A 24,694-nucleotide genomic window follows, 5' to 3' on the forward strand; every position below is an offset into this window, starting at 1 on the left:
AAATCCATTATCACATATATGATTTTCAGTATTGTGTGTCCACATGTGTGTAGATATATATGTGCGTATGTGTATACACACACACACACATATATAGCTATGGATATGGATATAATGAATGCAAGTCGAGACAGTGGCAAAGAAGGCTTATAATTTTAGTGCACAGTGAAACTTGTTAAATATTTTCTTTGGACATGGATCTCATTCTCATTGTTCAAACTTACCCCACCATTAACAATGGTCAAGTTGAATTTTTTATCTTCCTTCTCCCCCAGATTCTTTCCAAACTCCAATCTGCCTAGTTTCTCCTTCTTCTTCTGCCTAAGCTTGTATTATATAGGCTGTTTTTCTTATTATCTAAATTCTGCACCCCAGAGAAGTGGCTGGGAACCAGATTGTCATCTGCAAAGTTGTGCCTCACAATGAAGGCATCTGAGGCAGAGCTGCTTGAGGAGGTCACCACTTTAGTAATGTACTGCATTATGCACAAGTGGCAGGACCATGCCTAGGTTGAGGCCAGCAAGGTGCCTAGGTGGCAACTTGTAAGGAGGCAGTCAGTCTCAGGGTTTCGCAAGTGCCAGCTCTCTACTTATTAAGGAGTGCCTCCTTAAATTTTGAGCCCTGGGCAGCTCACTTGTCTCCCCTTGGTCCCAGCCCTGGGTAGAGGATCTAAGAGACTCTGTGGTTTAGAAATGCATATCATCTTCCTATCTTCCTGCTTCAGGAATGGCCTTGACTAACCCCTCATATACTTTAATGCAAATGTTGTTGAAATACAAGCTAAGAATGGTTCCTCATTTTTAAAGCGTTCAAAACAAAATCAAAAGAAGAGTAATATTTCATAACATATAGAAATTGTATGGAATTCAAACTTCTGTGTTCAAAAATGAAGGTTATTGGAACACAGATACACTCATTCCCTTTAATACTCATGTATTTTCTTAAAAAAATTTTTTTAATGTTTATGTGTTTTTGAGAGAGAGAGAGAGAGAGAGACAGGACGAGCTGGGGAGGGGCAGAGAGAGAGAGGGAGACACAGAGTCTGAAGCAGGCTGTCAGCACAGAGAGCCCAATGCAGGGCTTGAGATCATTACCTGAGCGAAAGCCGGGAGCTTAACCAACTGAACCACCCAGGCACCCCATACTCATGTATTTTCTATAGCTGCTTTCTCCTTCTAACAGCAGAGTTGAGTAGCTGCAATTGAGACTATATGGCTTGGAAAGACTAAAATATTTATTATCTGGTCCTTTAAAATAAAAGTTTGCCTCCCCCTAGTTTAGAACATCCCTCTCTACCTGGCTAATTTCTGCCCATCCTTTAGTCCTGAGCTTAGATTTCACATTCTCTTGGTGGTCTTCCCTACGGGATCCACCCGTCCCCCACCCCAATCCAGAGTTTCTCTGACAGTCAATGCTAATACATATTTCTTAAATGACTCCTTGAATTATAAAATAAGAAAGGCGATTTCCACCCATTGCTGATGTCTCCTCCCCTCCTTCCCCAGACCAATGCAAGCTTATTAGCTGGCCTCTCCCTAACCATCAGAGCTTGGAACCACTTCCTTTGAGAAATACCTAAGACAGAATCAGAATTTTCTATTGATATTTGTAAGAATCTTTTTCAGTCCTGTGAACCCAGTGACTCATGCTTGTCACCTCCACAGATGTGGCCTGAAAGACAAAGAGGGGACATTTTTAGATCTCCTTGTCCCTAGCCCTCCATTTCAATTGGCTACAAAACCCCCAGGGAAAGTTTACAAATGCTTTGTGTTTACAAGGGAGCGTCTGAGATTGCTGTTACCTGCAGTGGGTCAGAGAGGAAAGGAGCCCCCTCCTCTGAACATCCTGGATCTGTCTCCTTGTCCTTCGGAAGTCCCAGTCCTTACAGGCAGAGATTTCCACCATGGACCAGAGGGAATCTAACTTCTATTTCTCAGTGGTGGTCAGGGATGGGGTTGGTGGTGAACCCATAGGGACAGCATGGTGTGTTGAGATCATTCTTGAGTTTGGGAGGTACTTGGCCAGTTTTTTCAAACGGTCTGACCCCTAGTAATCTCAATAATAAACCTGAGGCGACACCCCCCACCACTACCACCGCCAAAAATAAGGCCTAAGTACCAGTTCCAGCTCTCCCATTAACTGTTTGTGTGACCTTAAGCAAGTCACTTTAGGGCCTGAGATTTTAGTTACTTTGGGTATAGAACAAAGTGAGGAGAGACATGTATTCACTGCCTGCTGTGTCTCAGACACTGTGTATGTAATTTGCATATATTAATAAATTATAAGTTACACATTTCTTCTTAACTCTGAAAGCCCAACCGTCTGTGATTTTCCTGATTTAAGTCTTGACCCTGGATTTATGGTTGAGTAAATATTCTGCCTTCCCCAGTAGTGTCTCCTAAAGATTTGATTTGTGGAGAACCTTCTCACTGTCCAGTAGAGGATAGACACAGGAGAGACGCTCCCCTTTTGTCTAAGCCCTGAAATGCCTTTCGCAGTAAAACAGCAAGCACTTGGTGGGCTCTTACTGTGTGCCAGGCATTGTGCTTCCCAGACATGACCAAGGTCATGCAGTGTTAGGACTCCAATCTGGGTCGGGCTGCCTCCAAAGCCCATACTCGTAACTACTCCTCAGAGGTTCCTCTGGAAGATTCTGATGTAACTCATCCCTATAACTTGGCAGAGGTTCTGTTCCCTTATTAAGTGTGCAAATGTTGAGCTGGATGAGCCCTTAAGCTGTTTCTGTCTTCAAATGTGATCTGGGTGTGACCTTTGGATGAAATGGGAGACATGGGGAACAATACCAATTCTTAATGTGAGGGGTGTGTTGGCTATTGAAATGGCTAAGATTTATTTTTATGACTCAGCCTGCTAGGGGGAGGAAACCAAGCCCTAAGGTTTGAATTTTTTACTGAGTTGCTGTAATTTAGAAGTACATTTTGAAAGTTTTATAAGTAAGTAAGCAAGAACAAAGTCCAAAGCAAACTGCACACATCTGACTCAGAATCTATAGCTTATTCATGATCATGCTAAAATGACCCAAACTAGTGGGAACATAATTTAGTATTTTTCCATATTAATTTAAAGTTTTCTGTGATCTTCAAGGGTTCTGACCAACTGACCTGAGTTTGAAAAACATTACTCAGGAACATTTCTTTCCATAGCCATACTGTTAAAATTTTCACCTACTTCACAGGGTTGTGAGGCTGGAGACAAAATGGGGCTGCTGTATATACTCAGATGCTTGGCAAACATTATAAAATGTCCCTGCAATTACAACTTTTCTTCTCTTACTCCAAGCTCTGAGGCTTCAGAGGGAGGTACCCGGGGGAAAAGGGAACTCCAAAACTACTCTGGAAGGAGCAAAACAAAGCCAGAGCCAGCTGATTCCTTTCATAAATGCTGCTTATATCCAGGGGAACCTGCTTACTGAAACCTGACCCTTTGGTTTCCCTTTTGTGATGCTGGCCTAGTTTTAATAACTTCATTTTCAACTACAGATTAGGTGACTTTTATCACCGACACCTACTTCATCTTATCCCTATGTTTTAATAAAATAAGGATTCAATTTGTCCGTATACCATGTTGAGTAGCCTAGCTTCAGAAAATGTAGCACCAAATTATAAATGGTGACACTTTAATAATGAGTGTGGATGTGTCTCGAGAGCCAGCATGTGGGAGTTTGGCAGTCGGAAAGCCCCATGGCTTCAGTTTTTTCCAGATTGTGTACCATTTCATCAAATAGTAATTTGTTAGCCTTGAAAACCTCTTCTAGAACAAGGAAATGTTCCTTTGAGTTCTAAATCGGTAAACCCCAAACTTGTTTAGTAGCAGATTCATTATTTTTCTCTTTAATGGGGCCGAAGAAAATGGTCTCAGGCCCTGGATGGACCAGCAAGTTCTTCTCGGAATGGCCACATACCAAATAAAGGCACCGTGATGTTGGTATGACTCTGCCATGACTAATATTATGTGAGGGTAATGCCATTATTGTGGCGACCATATTTTCCAAATAAAAAGTTGGGAACTTTTTATTGCAAGGAGAGAGGGGCAGAATATTTGAAATTGAGACTGACTCAGGAAATCCAGAATAAATGGTCCTGGAGTTGCTGTTGATTGCAGTATGAAGGAAAAAGAATGTGAGCAAATTAGAGCACATCTCCTTTGTTGCTAGAAAAATCAGGAGTTTGTAGTGGTAGTAACTGTGTTATAAAGACAACACATTAGAAACCCAGAACAGAATCCAGGAAATGTTTTTCTCAAAGTTTTTGTTTTTCTGTATTTTTCTCCAAGTATTTGGTAGCTACTGTGCTTTGGAATTATAAAGATAATGAAATAGATTTCTTTGAAATACTAGGATGTGCTCAGCTAAGTAAGGGTTTTCCCTTTCTAAGGAATCACCTGGAAAGGTAGTTTCTATTTTCCATATGTGCTGCCATTATGCAAAATGTCTTAATTCTTTGAGCTTGGATCAACATTTTATTTATTTATTTATTAAATATTTATTCTTTGGCGGGGGGGAGAGAGAGAGAGAGAGAGAGAGAGAGAGAGAACATGAGCGGGGGAGGGGCAGAGAGAGACACAGAATCTGAAGCCAACTCCAGGCTCTGAGCTATCAGTGCAGAGGCTGACGGCGGGGCGGGGCGGGGGGGGGGGGGGGGGGGGGGGTGGGGGGGTGGGGCGGCCTCGAACTCACGAACTGTGAGATCATGACCTGAGCTGAAGTCAGACACTTAACTGACTGAGCTACTCAGGCACCCTGTACTGACATTTTAGAAACAGTCCATTCAAGCAGCCTAGCTAGTGCTGGGTTAGGTCAATGTTGATGTGTGACTGAATGATAGGATTGGTTTTATTAAGGGTCTTATAAATAGACTGGAGGTAAAAGGGGGTGTCTGGAAATGTTTTGAGCAGAAGTAAAATTATAAGTTCTGCATACAACACAACTGGAACACAAACCTGGTCATTGCTTCATAGTCTCGCTCAGTGTTAACGGGTAGTTCAGAGGTGCCCACAAACCCAAATGTACCTTTGGTTTGGGCTCAGCCTCATGGTCACAAAGCTCATGCCAGAGGTGAGATGGAAATTTAGCCCCATCTCCCCAGCCCTTCTTGACCAGGTGCCCTTGTACAGGGCACAACATACTCAACCATACAAGGTGATCTTGGGGAGTACCATATGGAAGACAATCAGAGGGCTTTCTTGGATTTTTTCCTTCGATTCGTTATATAATGTGCTCAGCACAGTGCAGTCCACTAAATTCCAAAGGTCTAAAATATAAAGAAATTAGGGGCGCCTGGGTAGCTTAGCCAGTTAAGCGTCCAACTCTTGGTTTGGCTCAGGTCACAATCTCATGGTCTCATGAGTTCAAGCCTCACATCAGACTGTGCTGGCAGCAAGGAGCCTGCTTGGGATTCTTTCTCTCTTCCTCTCTCTCTGCCCCTCCCCGCTCACGCTGTCTCTGTCTCTCTCAAAATAAATAAATAAACTTTAAGAAATAAATAAATAAAAATAAAATGTAAACAAATTAAATTGGTCCAGTGTGAATGCTTTTCTAGGTAAATGTAAAATAAGTATTTGTAACTTTATGAACTACAGAGTTCTTGAGCTGGAAGGCCCATCCTCTATAACCTTTTTCAGTCCCTCATTTTATGGATAAAAGTAGCCAAGTCCCTAGACATTTGAAATTACTTGACCAGATTCACATAGCTAATGATGGAAGACACAGAACCAGAACCTGGATCTCTGTAGACTGGTCCCTCATCTCTGAAATAGGATAAAAATATATGGAGGAGCCTTACACATAGTAAGTGCTCTATTAATGTGAGCTCATTCTGAACCCCACTGCTTTTGGGGTTCCTGGGAGACATGTATTCCTGATATAGCACCTGCCCTGGTAGAATTCATGGTGGAATGATAGTGGAGGCCGACATGCCTGCGCTATCTTTTCGTTTGTTCCGCAATTTTTGCAGATTGTAAATAACTGTGGTTGATGTATGGTATAACAGCTTTTTTCTTTGTTCTCTGGTCCATTCCGGTTTTCACAGCTTAGCCTATCTCTGGTTCTTTAAGAAGCTGGCTCATCTTGTTGCAATAACATTGTCAGTTCTTTAAGTGCTCAGTGATGCCCTTTAAATGTGAATGCAGCCAAGTTTTGTTGAGTTCATTTCTCCCCTTAGTCTAGTTTCTTTCCATCCTTCACTTGGCAGGTAGCTCTCTGGTTAACGACCAGTTCTTCAAAGCATACAGAGCAACCGTGGGATCCCTCCCAGTCTCTCAGGAGGATATTTTCCCGTGTTCTTTTCCTCTTATTTATGGGAAGCTGAGCCAGTAAGAGACACGGAGCCCAGCAGGAGGGGCCGGACCAGGCCCAAGGAGTTGAGCCAACAACCCCAGGCTCATAAAACATTAGCTCTGGAAGGGCCTTGGAGACTGTCGAGTCCAACTCTTCATTTTACAGAGAAAGAAACTGAGGCTCAAAGAAAGGCAGTGGCCTTGCCCAAGTCTGCTTAGGCATCAGTTTCACAGCCAGGCCCAGAATCTGGGTTGCTCTCAAACCAACTCTCCTGCCCTGTGCCAGATGCCAAACACTGTTTCTGACCCATAGGTGAGAAGCTGAATTGATTGTAGTATAACAGTTAAGTCATTTGGGGCGCCTAGGTAGCTCAGGCAATTGAGCATCCAACTCTTGATTTCAGCTCAGGTCATGATCCCAGGGTTGTGGGATCAAGCCCTGCATTGGGGCTTAAGATTCTTTCTCCCCCTCACTACCCTCTCCTCCACTTGCTCTCTCTCTCTCTCTAAAATAAAATTTAAAAACAAACAAACAACAATAAAAAACAGTTAAATTATTCAAGGTGTAAGGCTCCGTAGTGGTTAAGTGAGCTTGGGAGCCAGATTGCCTATATTTAGATCTGACCCTGTACTTACTAGCACTGTGACTTAATAAAAGTTTCTTAACGTCTCTGTGCCTCTATTTCCTTACCTCTAAAGTGGGGATAATAATTTAACCTACTTCTTTGTGATGTTGTAAAGATTAATAGGTTGATACGTTAAATGTTGACATACATAAATAAGAGTGTTCTTAATTTTAAAGCATTTACAACAGTACTTGGCACTGCTCTCGTTTTGTTTCTTTTTGATTCTTAAGTCTCAATTTTTAACCAAAATTCTGTATTATCTCCTCATAAATACAAAGTTTTCTCTAGGGACCCTGATGGGATATGTCTAAATTGTGGGATATAGTATTCAAGGCTGTAAGAGTGGCAGGAGGGTTTGTGTAGTCTGAGAGGGCTTCCTGGAGGAGGTGGGATATCATTTGAGTTCTGTCAGGAGTTAGGATTGTTCTTTTGCCTGCAGTGAGAATGCAGAGTATTCTATCAGAAGTAAATTGACCACCTTTCTCCCTTTTAGGAGTCCACCTTTGGTTTACTTCAAATGTAATGTGGATTTCAGAGTCCTTTTGCCATTTCCCCCCAAAGAAATTGCTTCATATGAAATTTAAAGTGATATAATTTCTCTCAATAGAATAGGAATTTTCCTGCTTTGTTTTCAAAGTACCTATTGTGAAAATTGCCTTTTATACTGTGCAAAAGGTTTTTTGATGAAAGCGAAAAGGACCAGTCTGTGTGCTCGTGCAGTTGGTTTTTAGTAATTAAATAAGCACCCATATACTCACCGTCTAAAGCTAAAGCTAGGAAAACCCAATGTCTACCCTATGAGTCCCCTGTCTTGGCCTTTCCAACCTCAGCCTATGCAGGCAACATTATCTGAATCCCATTTCCATCATTCCCTTACTTTCCTTTGTGTGTACAATATTGTTGCATCTACATATGTTCTTAAGAACTATATGTTGATACTAAGTGCCACTGCATTGTATACTTTAAAACATAATTAATTGTATGCCATGTGATTTTCCCCTCAGTATAACAAATTATGCATTCTTTAAGAAACAAAACAAATGATCCTGCGGGGAAAAAGAGAGAGGCAAACCAAGAAACAGACTCTTAACTTCAGAGAACACACTGATGGTTGGTTACCAGAGGGGAGGTGGGTGGAGGGATGGGTAAAATAGGTGATGGGGGTTAAGGAGGGCACTTATGATGAGCACCAGGTATTGCATGGAAGCATTGAATCACTGATTTGTACACCTGAAACTAATATTACACTATATGTTAACAAACTGGAATTTAAATTTTAAAAATAAAGTAATAAATTTTTTTTAAAGATTAAAAAATTTAAAAACTCCACATTTTTAATTTTAGTTGTTTTGAATTTTTCATAAAAGTATATAGTATGTGTAAATTTTTTACTGTTTTTACACAATATTATATTTCTAAGTTTTATTTATACTGTTGTATGTTGTTTTAGTTTATTTGTTTTGGTTGCTGTGCAATATTCCTCTTGTATGTATAGCATGGCTTACTCATACAGTCTCCAGTTGATATACATTTAAATTTTTTATGTTTACACTATTTTAAACAGCCCTTCCATCATTGTTTTTGTCTATGTTGCTGGTTATACACGTGTAAAATTTTCCTTGGATGTATACCTGGGAGTGGCTGCACCAATTTAGACTGTATGCCTGCCCCTCCCCACTGTGATGTATAAACGATTCTCTGTGTCTATATCCTCTTTAATACTTGATGTTTTCCAATTTATTTCTGCCGGTCAAACAAGTTTAAAAACATTTCTCTGGGGTTAATTTAGCATTTTCCTCATCACTAGTGATGTTAATCATATCTTCATGTTGTCATTGTTTCTTTTTCTGTGAAATGCCTTAGATCTTTTGCCCATTTTCTGTTAGGTTGTTTGTGCTTGTAGTTCTTTATATGTTCCTGATACCCATTTTTGTTTGTGTGTATTGCTGATATTTTTTTCCCCAGTTTAAAAATTTTTTGGTATAAAATTCCTCATGACAAAAATTATTAATTTTATTAGTCAAATTTATTAAAGTTTTCTTTCAGTCAGTGAAAGAAACTTTTCTTTGGTCAATGCCTTTTTTTTCTGAGGATATTTTCTCTACCCAAAGTCTAAAAGATATTCACTTGTATTTTCTAGTAGGAGTTTTATTTTTGACAATTTAATTCCCTAGTCTGTTTAAATCCTTGATTTTATATGTGGTATGAGGTAGGGATCTCACTTGAATCTATTTTCATATCAATACCCATTTTCCAGCTTTAATCTGATGCCCCCCACCCCCCGTCATATATCAGAATTCCATACATGAATCAGTCTTCTCTGAGCTCCTATCTAGTTCATTGGTTAGTTTATCAATCACTGTGCCAATAACTTTAGGATGTATAAATAACAACTTCTTTTCAGAAGTGTCCTTACTATTCTTGGCCCTTTACTGTCATGATGATGATGTTGATGACTGATGCATCACATATTTACAAGGAAAGATACCAGTGATACAAAATGAAACACAGGGATGTAAAGTGGTATCAAAATCAGCAACTGGAACATTCGCACTCCAGAGCCTTCTATGTGTCCTCCTCCAGTCTCTTTGTCTTTCTCTCCCTGTCACCCAAAGTAAGCAGTCCTGTTGTCTAATACCATACATTCATTTGGCTTATTTTTGAACTTTATATAAGTGAATTCATAGTAGGTGCTCTTTTATATGTCTTCCCCCCCCCCCCAGCATTGAATCAATGAAATTCATACATTCAATTGTAGTTTGTACATTCTCATTGCTATTTACTATTCCGTTCCATTTCATGAATATCCTACTTTTTATCCATGCTACTGTTAGTAGTCATTTGCTTTGTTCTCAGTTTGAAGCTATTATGAATAGTGCTATTCTGTTCTCTGCCAGCCTCCAAGCCCTTGCCTAAGCTAGTTCCCTCTTCCTGTCATTCTCCTATTCCCTCCACTACTTACAACTCATTTGACAAAGCTTTGTTAAGTACGGCCTATCCCTTTTGTGAATCTTTCTTAGACCATCCCAGTATACTAAGTTATTCTCTGTCAGGGCATCTAACCTTATAGCCCATGAGTTGAACCCTAAGTGCAATACTCGGAACATTTTTTGCAAAAAAAAGACGGAGGAGAAGGAAGAGGAGGAGATGATAGGAGAGGAGGAGAAGAAGAAGGAGGAAAAAGAAAAGAAAGTGTTTCACAAAGAAATTATTATCCAGCAGATAGGAACTAGTCGGGTCTAACTACTTGCCAAGGAGGAATTTGAAATTTTTTTCCTAAACATGTAAGCATTGAGTTCACTTGAAGTCATATACAAGGAAAGGATGGATTAAAAGTCTTCCAAAGTTTGTGTAAGTCAAAGAGATAATTGGAATAACCAATTTCCATTTCATCCTTCTACAGGAGAAACTATAGGCCAGGTTCATAGCATGATGTAATGGAGAAAATGATCAAGGTTGTTAATGACTTATGTGCTTCTATCCTTAACTTTTGCCAGTTTATGGGATGGGATACTTAGAAGCCGAAGCTGATTATTAATATTTAGTTTATTTTAATGCCATCGGATGGCTAGCTAATGGAAACTTGTTGAAAAGATTTCCTCAACTACTTTTTCAGATTTGGGACTTTGGAGACCAAAAGACTCTGTGAGTTAGTAGTGGTTTGAAATGCATCATTTCTTACTAATGGAACAAGAATCTGAATACCCTTAATTAGAAGATGCAAAACAAAATTCAAACCAAAGAAATAAAAATAATGTAATGTTGATTTGTTCATACAAGTAACAAAACTCATACTCAAATTGGACTTTACATTTGAACATTCATTGATTCATTCTACAAATATCTATCAAGCACATACTGGTACTATTAAGGAGCTAGAGAAACAATGAACAAAACAGAAACATCCCTGTACTGTTGAAGTGTGTTAGTTGGGATATAGGTTCTCTCTCTTAAACAATGACTGAAAGTAAACGTGGCTTAAATAAGATAGACCTGTTTCTTTGTTACTTAAGAGTGGTCTTTGGTTATTTAGAAATTTTACCCTACAATATCACCCAGAGACCCAGGCTTCTTCTGGTATATTTCCCTTATCCACATGGTCCAAGATGGCTCAACATTGCATCCATGTTCTCAGTGGCAGGAAGAAGAAAAGGAGGGAGAAATGGCATGCCCATTCCTTTTAGAGGGCACACCCCAGAAGTTGTCCACATCACTCTCCAAAGCATTTCATTGGCCAGAATTTTGTTACATGGTCACTACCTAGCTTGAAGGGAAACAGAGGAATGTATACTGGAGAACAACTATGTTATGTTCTAGTAGAGGGAAAAACACACGAGACAAAAAACAAATTAAAGAGATATTATATAGTCAGATGATGGTGTGTGATAGATAAATAAAGCAGTGTACAAAAACAGGATACGGGAAAAGAAAAAAATGCTGTTTTTAATAAGAGAGGTAAGAGAAAAATTCTCCGATGAGGTGATATTTTATCAGGAGGCATATGGGGAATATGTATTTCTCATATTTCTAAATGTTTCTAAGCTCACAAACTTGCGGAGTTACTAAGAAGAAATTGAAATCATAATTACAGAAGAGATTCACAGTTTTTCATGAGTAAGAATAATCTTTAAGATTTCACCAGCTGCCTTGGTTTATCTGGGTGATCAGCCTTCTGCTCGATTGTAGCTCATTTTAAGAAAACCTGATTTATCCAAAAACAACTATGTTCATCAGAAGGTTATGTCATTCCATAAGTCTTGGAGGTGCACATATGCATCCCAGAACTAGCCAGAAATTTCTGATTATGTGGTCAAACATTGGGCAGTGCTAGAGACCAGTGGGCATTGTGAAAGTGTATTTTGGGCCGCCTGGGTGGCTCAGTTGGTTAAGCGTCCAACTCGATTTCGGCTCAGGTCGTGATCTGTCTGTCATCAGGCTCCATGCTGGGTGTGGCGCCTGCTTAAGATTCTCCCTCTGCCTCTCTGCCCTGCTGACGCGCATGCGCGCTCTCTCTCTCTCTCTCTCTCTCTCTCCCTCTCCCCCCCCTCTCAAAAATAAATAAAAACACGTACATTTAAAAAATATATATATATATATAATCTTTACCATGAGACCACTAAAATTGGAACTTAAACTCACTGTTAGTAAAATAAACCTGGATAGAGAAATTGAAATGTGCTGGGACTACATGGAGTCTATAGTGCTTGAAGAAAGCTCAGTGTGTCAAACATCAATATTCTCATCAACACGATTAAATTTGAACAATGACAAACTGCCTGTAGACCCACCAGTAGGCTTATGGTCATTTGACTCACTTCTTGAATGACTTTGTTTGTATTTTTATATATGATTTCCCTGACTAAGGTTTAAATTAAAAAATAAAAAGTAATACATATTTCTTGTAAAGAAAAAATTGTGTATAAAATCTTAAAAGTGATTGATTCTTCCTTCCTCAATTTGCCCGCCCCTATCTTACCCCTGAATTAATAGTTTGTTGGTTCTGGCTCCATACCTTTTCCTAAGAATTCTATATAGGTTTTAAGCTTCTTATTTAACTCTGTAACCCTTTCTACCTGGAAGAGTGCTTTGCACAAAACAGGTTCTCAGTGCATATTGATATTTGATTAATGATTATTGATTAATAGGGATTGGGAGGGAAAATGCCCAAATGGAAAGCTAGCGGCTTGTGGGAAACCAAGAACACTATTTTCTTTCTTTAAAAAAATTTTTTTTCTTTTTACTATTTATTTTTGAGAGACAGAGAGAGACAGAATTTGAGTGAGGAAGGGGCAGAGAGAGAGAGGGAGACACAGAATCTGAAGCAGGCTCCAGGCTCTGAACTGTCAGCATAGAGCCTGACATGGGGCTTGAACTCATGAGCCGTGAGATCATGACCTGAGCCGAAGTTGGATGCTTAACTGACTGAGCCACCCAGGCGCGCTTTCTTTCTTTTTTTAATGTTTATTTATTTTTGAGACAGTGCAAGCAGGAGAGGGGCAGAGGGAGGAGGACAGAGGATCCGAAGCTGGCTCTGCATTGACAGGCTGACAGCAGCGAGCCTGATGTGGGACTCGAACTCATGAATGGCAGGGTCATGACATGAGCTGAAGTTGGATGCTCAACCAACTGAGCCACCCAGGTGCCCCAAGAACAATATTTTCAAAGTTGCATTTGACAAGAAATATTGCTAATAACCTTTTAAGGAACATTCTGAGTGCTATTTTTCTACTTCCTCCTTCCCCCTAAGTATGAAATCCTGAAGACATAATAAAACCCTGAGAAAAGCTGTGTGTGATTCCCTCTCTCACATCCTCCCTCTTAGACAGTGAAGAGTGTGTGGAAAGAGGAGGTGGGCACAATGGGAGATGGGCCCTAGCAGTAGATAAATCTCTCACTTTGTATTGGCTGACTCTAAAATTTGCTGTGGAGTGTTTTTATTGGTAATTTCTTTTACAGATGTTTTCAGAGAAAGTTGAAATCATGCTGGTAAAAACACATCTAGATTCCACATTGCAATTTAAACATATTGTATTTTATTTCCTTAAGCAAAAGGGCTGGGAACTCTTTCTCCCTTCACCACCCACCCCCCTTTTTTAAATTAACATAGGAAATAGACCAAAGAAAGTCCAAACTGTTTTTCCTACCTGGACTGAAAATGAACTATTACTTTGGGAATAAAGGTGGTGAGCATGATGTCTCATTTCTAGTTAACCAGTAGTTGCCTTTAAATATAAAGAATAAAGACTCTAATAAAGACTTCTTAAATATAAAGAACAATGACTTTGGAAGACTAAAAAATAGATCGTTTTCAGGTGTGATTCCTCTTATTTCTCCCAAGGTTTCATTTTTATTTTATTATCCTCCAACTCCATGACTAAACGTTTATTTGGCGCTTGCAAATTGAAAAAGTCTGGACTGCAATAAGCCATTTGCTGTTTCTGATTAATTGCTGTGGATATGTCCTTCGTTCCTCCCAGTGAACCTGAAGTGTACTGTCTCCAGGAGTGCCTCCTGAAGGGAAAACTTTTGGAAGGCCCTCCATTTCTTTGAGTTTTCATAATAGTGGAATGTGTTATACAGGCAGCAGAGCAAGCAGTTAAGAGCGAGGCTCTGGAAACCGGCCCGGTTCCGCCGTTAACTCGCAGTGGAGCCTTCAGCAATTTATTTGATCTCCCTAAGACTCAGTTTTTCTCACCTGTAAAATGAGAATAATGGAAATAACACCTAATTCAGAGAGTCATAAGGGTTGGATATCTGAAAAATCACTAAACCTAGCATGTAGAAATTGTCCCAACAGATTTCAGTGGCTGCCCTTGTGATTATGACCTCTGTGCCTATGGCTGCTACTACTAACAAACTGTGAAGCCCTTTGGTAGAGGAATGAGCTGCATCTGAGGAAACAGTGTGCACGTTACTGGTATCTTATGTAGCACACATGACTTTTTTACCCTCTTCAATGACAGTCATTTATAGCCCATTGCCTGCCCTAGATTGTACCCCTCCTGACCCGCTCCAACATACTAACTTCTGCATCTATCACTAGACCCTCAGGATGGCTTATGTTGGGCAGGTCCTCAAGAAGAGTTTCCTGAATTGCATTGGGAAATTCTAGGTGGAAGCTGGGTTCTAGCCCAAACCGGAGCAAAGGCTCTGTCTTAGAAATATCCTCACAATTGCTGAATGAAGGCCAGGGATGAGGCTTTGGGATTTCACATTCCAAAGAGGACCTGGGGCAGCCAAGGTGCAAGTCACTACAGTAAGAGCCAGCCTTCTAATCTCTGAATAAAGTTGAAAAGTGGAGCAGATTTGGAAAGCAGAACTGAGTCTGTTTTACACAGTGGCCAGATTAGTTTCTTTACATTTTTTTTTCTAGTAAATGCTTTAAATTAGAAAAAGTCAATGGACAGAACTTGAGATTCAGATTCATAAGTTGCTAGAATCCAGGCTGAAGACACAGGCAGTAAGAGTGTCTGTACAGATGATCAACCATCAAGGGAAAAATGCATGTCTGAGAGTCTCAGGACATAATTAAGAAAGTCTTATGTGAGGGATGGGAATGGTCAGCTCCTTGGGCTTTCTCTATAGATGAGGTCATCCTTGCTGATCGATTTAGGCAACAAGGATGAAATCAAACCTAAATAAAATGAAAAAATGCAAATTCTCTGTCCAGTCTGTAAATTAAGAGGTGACAGATCCTCCCCACTAAGCCCCTGGGCTCCAGGAAAGGTTTGGGGAGAAAGAGACCACATTAAATCCAACAAATCATTCCCTTTCCCTCTACTGGCCAGCTCTCCTTCCTCTAGCTCATCTTCACTAAACCTTTGATTTCCTTCCTCCCCTAAGACCTCTGCTTTTCTGGGATTTCAGTTAAGAACTCCAAATGTCCTCATTGTCATTCTCAAGCATAACATAACAGTATTCCATAATGTTAACCAAAACCTCCCTGTGGTCAGTGCTCTCTGTAGGAGGATTGTTTGATTACATTTCCCTTTGCCCTGTGATGCACTCTTACTTTTGAAGCCCTTCCTCATACCATTTATACAGAAACCATTTAAAAAATTTTTAATGTTTATTTATTTTTTGAGAGAGAGAGAGAGCAAGCAGGGGAGGGGCAGAGAGAAAGGGAGACACAGAATCTGAAGCAGGCTCCAGGCTCTGAGCTGTTGCCCAGAGCCCAACATGGGGCTCAAACTCATGAACCATGAGATCATGACCTGAGCCGAAGTTGGACACTACACCAACTGAGCCACCCAGGCTCAGGTCTAGCCACCCCGGAACCATTTTTTTTTAAATGTTTGTTTGTTTGTTTATTCTCATTTTATTTATTTATTTTTTTAATATAATTTATTGTCAAATTGTTTTCTATACAATATCCAGTGCTCATCCCAACAAGTGCCTTCCTCAGCGTCCCATCACCCACTTCCCCTCTCCCCCACCAACCATTTTATATATAGATTCTGCTTTAGGTTTTTGAAGGGGGTTTTATAATTTTGAGTTTTAAAAATAATAAATTTTTTTGTTTGGTTCCTGTGATTTAAGCTGTGTTAAATTTCTACATGACCATGTGGAATGAACTTGTAGTTAGCAGACATGTTACCTTGGGGACATTTCATTTATTAATTTTGATATTGTAGTTTCTCTTTCATATTTTATTTATTTACATTTTTATTATTTTTAATTTTATTTTTTTATGAATATAATTTATTGTCAAATTGGCTTACATACAATACCCAGTGTTCATCCCAACAAGTGCCCTCCTCAGTGCCATCACCCATTTTCCCCTCTTCCCCACCAGCCCTCCCATCTATCCTTAGTTTGTTCTCTGTATTTAAGAGTCTCTTGTGGTTTGCCTCCCTCTCTCTCTGTTCGTATCTGTTTTTTTCCCCTTCCCTTCCCCATGGTCTTCTGTTCAGTTTCTCAAGATTCACATATTTTACAATAAATTATTTCTTCAGGGATTAATTATTTTCTGTAGGCCCTTACAAAGTTTGTTAGCTGTAGGCATACTATGAAACATAAGACAAGACAGACCCAGTTTCTTTAGTGGAGCTTATGGTTAATAGGGCCTTTCTTCTGTCATGCATATTAAAGAGACACCACTAGGTGAGGCAAGAGGTCACCTGGAAGGGTGGACAACCTCTCATTTGTGCACAATCTCTTACAATAACAGAAGATGTGTTCTGTAAAGGAGACTGGCTAGCTGTTTCCCAAATCTGTCTTCTTCCTTTCTTCTTCAGCTCCCAACCAGGCCACATCTCCAGACTCCCTTGCAGTTAGATGCATCCATGTGCCCACGTTTTGGCCAGTGGACTGTGGACAGAAGTAAAATATATCACATCTAAAGGGGGCCCATAAACAAAACCTCCTAGTCGATCCTCTGTGCCATTTCTCTTTTCACATCCGCCTGCTGGAGGTGAGGATTGGAGATCCAGGAGAGGTGAAGGGCAGGAGGCAAGAAGTCTGGTTCCTGAGTCACCATGTAGAAATCTTCCTGCTGAGTGTGAAATAAATTATTTTGTGAAGCCTTTGAGGGTTCAGGGTCTATCTCTTACAGCAGTCAGAATTACCTTAGCCGTTAATAACATTCTCTTACAGTACTTTTAGTCTATTGGAGTGAACAGACAAAAATTAAATGACCATACAAATTAGTCAGGTGGAATTAAAATGCCCTGCTCAATGAGAGAATATAACAGCAAACCTAAATAGAGAGTCACTTTTGAATAGTTGAAATTTGAGAGCTGTGATCTGAAAGAACAATATGAATCATTTTATTATGGAAGGAGATAGTATACTAATGGGGAGAATTGGTCCTATATCATAGGGTTGTTCTAAGGATTGAGTAAGTTAGTGTTGTATTGTAAATAAACTAATAATTACACACATAAATTAATAGAAAATAAAACATTGCCTGAATCATAGTAAACATTTACTGGTTTTGTTGTCTTACTTTTGAGTTAAACTTTCTGGGTTCAAATCCCAGCTCTACCTCTTTCTTCTTGTCAACTGGGCAGGTTACTTAACCTCCCTGAGCTTCAGCTTCGCTGCCTGTAAGTGGCAATGCTAACAGTTGCCTCATACAATTATTGTAAGGAATAAGGAGATAATTTATGGTCCTGTCCTCAGTGCCACATTTAGTGGAGTAAATTTATGGCCTCTCTCTTCAAGCTGTTTCGGAGCAATTTTTCCTTGATTTATCACTGTGCTAGCCTCCATACCCTGCTTGTAGAGACCTTATTATCATTTAGAACGGCAAGATATACACACAGAAGTAATAACCACTCAAGGCATTATGTGTGTGATTTCATGTGAGTATGAGTGGCTGTATCACTGTTGTGGTCATATCAGTTTGAATTGTCAAAGGACCTTCGAATCCATTCTGAGACACTGTCTAGCTCAGTAGTCTACATCCAGTGGATTTCTGTAGCGTGGCTATTCTATGACTATCAGTGCAGCAAGATTATATTTTTTAAGCAGACTCTTTCCTATGTCAGTATGTATGAATTTTCTGAATGGTAACGATTCATTCTATTGACTTCATCTTGAAAAAGCAGCACCAGATGTTTAAATTTATACTTATTACTCTTGGATTTTTATCAACATTAAAAAGAGAGAGGAAAAAAGATAGGGTTAGACTAGATAAGTGGGTTTTTTAAGTGATTGGAAAAGTACCTAGAACTTATAATTCTCTTTGTCAAACACCATGAAATTCTGTTTTATGAAATACTAAATAATTAGGAATATCACTATATATTAAATACCTTCGTATTTTACATTCTGGGATAGACTGTGGTGGACAGTGTAGGAAATGTTTAAAGTAATTGATCTTTCAGATTTTAATAATTACATATCTTTCTACAAAATTGAGAATACGAAAAAGAGAAAAGGACAAAATTTATCTGTAATTGAACCACCAAAGAATGGCTAGTGTTAGTAATTGGGAATTTCCTTCCAATCTTTATTCTATGCATATTTAATGTTTTTTTCTTAGCCTTTTTTTTTAAAAAAAAAAACTTTATTAAGATGTAATTTACAGAATATAAAATTCACCCTCTTAAAATACATAATTCACTGGTTGTTAGTGTATTTGTGGAGTTGTACGGCCATCACTATAATCAATTTTAGAACATTTTCATCACTCCAAACAGAAACCCCATATGTATTAGCAGTCACTCCTCATTTTCCCATCCCTCAGACTCTAGAAGCCACTAATCTGCTTTTTTTCTCTGTACTTAACCTGGATATTTCATATAAGCAGAACCATACAATATGTGGCCTTTAGTGACTGGCTTTTTTCACTTAGCATAATGTTTCCAAGGTTCTTCCTTGTGTAGCACGTATGTCAGTACTTTATTCCTTTGTGGCTGAATAATCTTTCATTATATGGACATACCACCTTGTACTTATCCATTCAGTAACTTTTAGACATTTAAATTGTTTCAACCTTCTGGGCATTGTGTTAATGGAATTTAAACCCTCTCCTTTCTCCTTTCTGCCTTTTTAGTTTAGTCCCTGCATCTGTTTCCAATTTTCCACTTTCTCTCCAGCTGCTTTTGAGGAGGGGTGCTTTTCCCGTATGCTCCTCCCCCCCCCCCCCCCCCCCCCCCCCCAGTCTCCGTCCTCTCTCCACCCACAAAAGGGGTTCCCTACCTTTCGGGGCTTCTTGCTCCCCAAGTTCAGCTCTACGTGTCGTGTACCTGCTGAGTTCTGTGGTTCAGGTTGTGCAGATTATTGTGTTAATCCTCCAATCGGTTTTCTAGGTGTGCAGGATGGCTTAGTGTTGGTCTGGCTGTATTTCATAGACGCAAGACACACAAAAAGCTTCCATGCTGTTCCGCCATCTTGGCTCCTCCCAACCTTCTGGGCATCGTGAATTATGATGCTGTGAAATATTTGTGTACAAGTTTTTGTGTGGATATGTTTTCACTTCCTTTGTGTATCCAGCCAGGAGTAGAAATGCTAGGTCATATGGTGATTCTGTGTTTAAAAATTATTTTCCAGAATGCACCATCTTCATAATGTTTTATAGGTTTTTTTCACGTAGCATTATAACACAGTCATTTGCGTGTGTCACTAAATTTAATGTGTCACTAAGTTGTCTTTGAAAATGTTATTTATTTTTTTTATTAAACATTTTTTAGCTTTATTTATTTATTTTGAGAGAGTGTGAACAGGGAAGGGGCAGAGAGAGAGAGAGAGAGAGAGAGAGAGAGAGTCCCAAGCAAGCTTCGTGCTGTCAGAGCAGAGCCTGACAGAGCAGGGCTCAAACCCCCAAACCATGAGATCATGACCTGAGCCAAAATCAAGAGTCCGATGCTTAACTGAGTGAGCCACCCAGGCACCCCTGAAAACGTTATTTTTAATAGCTGACCTATACTCCATCCTGTGGTTACACAATTAAGTCAATCATTTTCCTACTGCCGAACATCTATTTATTATTATTATTATTATTATTATTATTATTATTATTCTAAATATTAATGCAGTGGCATCATGTGCATCTGTATTCCTTTTATTTTGTTTTATATTTTTAGTAGGCTCTACACCCAATATGGGGCTCAAACTCACAACCCCGAGACAAGAGACACATACTCCACCAACTGAGCCAGCCAGGCACCCATCTCTATTCCTTGTAGAGTAAATTCCTGGAAGTAGAGTATTTGGGTCAAAGGGTATAGATGTAGTTACGACTCATAATGCTTGGTGCAACATTATCCTCTAAGAAGGGTTAACAACCTACACCGAACTGTGTGCATGACTCTGTCCTGTCCTTTGCCCATTCTTCTAATCAGAACTTAACAAAAATATGTATTAGTTTTCTGTGCTGCATAGCAAATTACCACAAGTGTATTGCCTTTAAACAACATGAATTTATCATCTCAGTTTCTTTAGAGCTGATGTCTGGTGTCGTGTGGCTGGATTCTCTGTTCAGGTTTTCACCTGGATAAAATCAAGGTGTGAGCTAGGGCTGCCATTCTCATTTGGGGCTTGGGGGTCTTCTTCCAAGCTCACTGCTTGTTAGAATTCATTTCCTTCTCCTGCTTTCTATTCATTAAATTACTTTCTTTTTCTTTGAATGAAGAAAGGCACATTGTTATTCACTTTTAGCATCTGCAGGTACAGATGTGAGAACCAGTAGACTAGATTAGTTTCAAGACCCTTCTAATTACAATGTTTTACCATTTATTATCTATTTATCCATCTTTCTGCGACAAAAACCTAACTGTAACTGAACTGATATGACACAGCCTTTTGGGGGTACCCCTCCAATGAACAGTGACAAAGAGATGTTTTTATTTTTCTTTTCTTTCTTGTGTGTGTGTGTGTGTGTGTGTGTGTGTGTGTGTGTTTTACTGTTTTATGTATTTATTTACTTATTTGAGAGAGAGAGAGAGAGGCACAGAAAGAGAGGGAGACACAGAATCTGAACCAAGCTCCAGGCTCTGAGCTGTCAGCACAGAGCCAGATGCGGGGCTCAAACCCACAAATCACAAGATCATGACCTGAGCCGAAGTCGGACGCTTAACCCACTGTGCCACCCAGGCACCCCTGAGATGTTTTTTTAATGGAGAATTTATGCTTCTTTTGCTTGTTACTGCATGTCAGAATGCTTTTTAAAATTTCAAGTGCTACATAAACATTAACTGTTATTATTGTTATTTGTGTGTATAATTGGGGGGAACTTAGTGCAGTCTCTTGGTTTTCTTCTTTTTGAGAATTGTACCTGTTCCTAGAATCAGAAATGTCAATGGCAAAAATGTCAAAAACTATGATGGCCTTTTTTTGCAAATATGTTCTGTAAAATATTTTTTTTGAGACAAGCATACCATGATAACCAAGTTTGGGAACCACTGCATCTCATATTTCTACTGTCCTCTGTGTTCCTTTGGAAAGTCATAGTACACATGAACATTCTTTGGGAAAGAAGTTATTTGAATTACTAGACTAAATTTTCCGTGGCCATGGGATGAGCATGCTGTGGGAAATACTGCTTTATGCATCTTTTTCTCTTCATTAGTCAGGTTAAGCAGAGTTTAGTGGGTCATCTAAAAAACTTGGGAGACGACCAGGGGATCTAGAACAGATCCCCTAACTTGTCTAGGAGGCTAGTTCCTCCTTGGTAAAATGAGGATGGGGGAGTAATTACACGTTGGAGTCTCAGTTCTAACATTATGGGATACCATCATTTACTTTATTATAAAAGTATAAAGGAAAAACTTCTTATAAACACAGATTTGCCAAAAATAAAATAATAAAACCAAAACCAAAAATTTAAAGTCATCTGTGAATCAGTTGGACCATGGAAATCTTTCCTCATGAATTTTTCGATAGACCCATAGCATAAACACGTGCACATACCAGCATAGCTGGTATTGATCTGTCTAAATGACAAGGTCAGTATGCTCTCATGTATCAGACCCACAGGGTGGCAATAATATGAAGGGGGAAGGGAGAGAAGTTTGGCTGACAGATACAGTCATGGTCATGGTGGAAAGTGAGAAAATAGATGTGTGGAAAAGAATATGTTGAGAGCCTTGAATGACGTGGGCAGCCTGGGTGCTTCCTGAGTATAGCTATAACACCATGAAAGATACAGTTTAGCTGAATTTCTCAGGCTGTGATGCATAGGATAGACCTGAAGAGAGAATTGCTGCAAAGACCAGGACCGAGGCATGGCAGCAACTTGTGGACAGAGATGGGGCTGTTCCAGGTGAGGACTAGAGCAATGTGGAGGAAGAGTTGTTGGAACATGGTGACTCATGAGCTCTGACTCGGGAAAAGGAGGAACCAGTGGTGACTCCAGGGTGGAGATCTCAAAAGAGGAAGTGGTACCATTGGCAGTGACAAGGAAAGTATGCAGAAGTGGTGACTCAGAGGTACAATGGCATTTTTCACTAGATATGTTGAGATCTGGAGGGGTACCAAGGCAGTCCAATGGAGCTGGCCAGTAAGTGGGGCAAGCAAGTGCATTGGGGAGTGTGACAGAAAAAATAACTCTGTTGCTTCCCTTATCAGAAATATTTGTGTTACATGCTAATCTTATTTGCTCAGGTACTATTGCCCTGGGAAGGTACCTTTGTACTCCATTTAACACATCTTCTACATTGGGGGCGAATTTATTACAGTGCTTCAAGACACTGGACATTTATACTGCTTTTCGAGCTCCATTCTATTTCTTTATGCTTTGGTGAAATTAATAAGTGGTCCCTGTTTCAACTCAAGTATTGGGAATGTTCTTCCTGCTCCTGATGGCTTTTTTTGTTTGTGTCCATCATGGCTTTTGAAGAAGTGCCTGCATTTGATTAAATTTGGTATACTGGTAAATTGCATCAAGTTCTATAGTGATATAGGAAACACATTCTTTGTGTTTTTTGTTTGCCTTCTTAAAATAAAAGAGCAGCTAGAAACAATATCCATATGGGCACTTCTTTAATGTTCATGACTTTAATGGCATGTGGTATGTAGGTCAAGGGCTTGTGTGGTGCAAGGGACCGTGTGGCTTTGAAATGCAGGCTTACCATATGCCTGGTCTCCGTCAAGGTTTTTTGCTTACTTTCAGTTTTCTCAGCTGCGAAATGGAGATAACCATACTATTTCTTTCCTAATGTGGTTGTAAGACTGGAGTGAGTTGATACATATAAAGCTTAGCATGGTGCCTGGCATCTAGTGAGTACTCAATAAATAGGGACTGTCATCATAATCATCATTATAATTATAAACAATAGAACTGTGTGAGGTCTACAGCTGATAGAACTGGTTAGAAAATTTAATTATACAGAAAAGAATAAGGACATATAAAAATAAAGGAGAATATGGGAAATAAGATTAGCTTGCTCTCAGTGTCTGTTTCTTAGTTTTGTGAGCTTGGCAAAACTTTACTTCCCTGTGCCTTGAAGAAATGAGTACTCTTGTGGCTAGCCTTACAAGAAAATTACAAGGATTAGTGCATTTATATTGAACTTCTGGACTCTCTGATTGCAAAGTAGGAAATATCTTTTGCAGCTGTGATACATTAATGTTAGCATGAACCCAGGCGCAATTACTGGACTTAGGGTTTTTTTTTTCCTGCCCCTTTTCAACTTTTATGAACCCTTTCTGTGTTTCTCCGTTGTGAGACTAAGGAACTGGCAAAGAACGTGGTCCAAGGGTTCAGTGAGGAGGAAGCCATGGGACAAGGGCACTGCATGCTGTGCGTGGCCAGTTTCAAGCAAAACTTGTTTTGCTTTTTTCTGGCCTGGGAAAACTTTCCACAAAACGTGTTCCTCTCTCAGACCAGCTGGAGAAACCAGTTGTGTAGGAAGATTGTAATAGGTTGTGGTGAAAATGAAGTTCCTTAATTGGAGATCAGAAGATTAGCTTGAGCAGACAATCTCTAATGGGTAGTTCTCAGGGAGTCCATGGAAATGGAAGAGACCAGAGCAAACCAACAGTGTGTTTCTGTGCATGGGGACTGAAGTGTACTAAGGACCTCGCCCTGAAGTAAGGCACCCAAACAAATGAAAAGCAGTGATTAACATCACACAAAAGAGTAGCTGGATTTCTTATGATTCGCAGTAGTCAAAGAAAAACTGCCTTTTATACTTGTGTGATCAAGAAATTATCCTCCAGAGTATTCTGTCTTTTGTTCAGGCAAGTAAGGAAGTGAAAGTTTAACCAGTAGTATCTCAATCGTAGCACAATAAAAACTCAAGTACAAAAGTTAGTCTTTTTTTTTTTTTTTTTTTTTTTACCTGCCTCCAGTGATGCCATTTGGAGGCACTCTTCATGTGAGGAGCCAATATAGTGATGAAAAGAAAAGACTCTTGAGCCAGACTGCCTGAGATTGAATCCAGGCTCCACTTCTTCTTGGTGTGTGCCTTCAGGCAAGTTTCTAGACCTCTCTGTGCCTCCATTTCCTCATCTTTAAAATAGTAGAATAGCAGTATCTACCTCAGATTGTAAGAATTGAAAAGAGGTAATAAATGTATAATGTTAAGGACAATACGTGTCATATGGAGTAAGCACTAGGTATGAGTTAGCTGTTATTATTTTGATAACTTGGTGGTTAAGAATGTAGGTTCTGAGGGCACCAAGGTGGCTCAGTTGGTTGAGCATCCGACTCTTGATTTCAGCTTGGGTCATGATCCCAAGATTGTGAGATTGAGCTTGGGATTCTTTCTCTCTCCCTCTGCCCCTTTCCCCTACTCTCTCTCGCTCTAAAAAAAAAAAACAAAAACAAAAACAAAACCAAAACAAAACAAAACAAAAAAGTCTGGACTCAGATGGCCTCAGTTTAT

General features: G+C 39.6%; 1 protein-coding gene across 1 annotated transcript in view; it reads left to right on the forward strand.

Moving 5' to 3' along the window:
- LOC122201659 (1-phosphatidylinositol 4,5-bisphosphate phosphodiesterase epsilon-1-like) overlaps window positions 1–24,239 on the forward strand; it is a 69,351-nt gene extending 45,112 nt beyond the window's left edge. Inside the window, exon 3 of the mRNA XM_042907511.1 lies at window positions 24,159–24,239. Coding sequence (XP_042763445.1) covers window positions 24,159–24,161 — 3 coding nt within the window. The 3' untranslated portion in view covers window positions 24,162–24,239. The remainder of the gene's footprint in view (window positions 1–24,158) is intronic.
- Window positions 24,240–24,694: the final 455 nt, after the last annotated feature.

The sequence above is a fragment of the Panthera leo genome, chromosome D2, assembly GCF_018350215.1.
Source record: "Panthera leo isolate Ple1 chromosome D2, P.leo_Ple1_pat1.1, whole genome shotgun sequence".
NCBI classification, from domain to species: Eukaryota; Metazoa; Chordata; class Mammalia; order Carnivora; family Felidae; genus Panthera; species Panthera leo.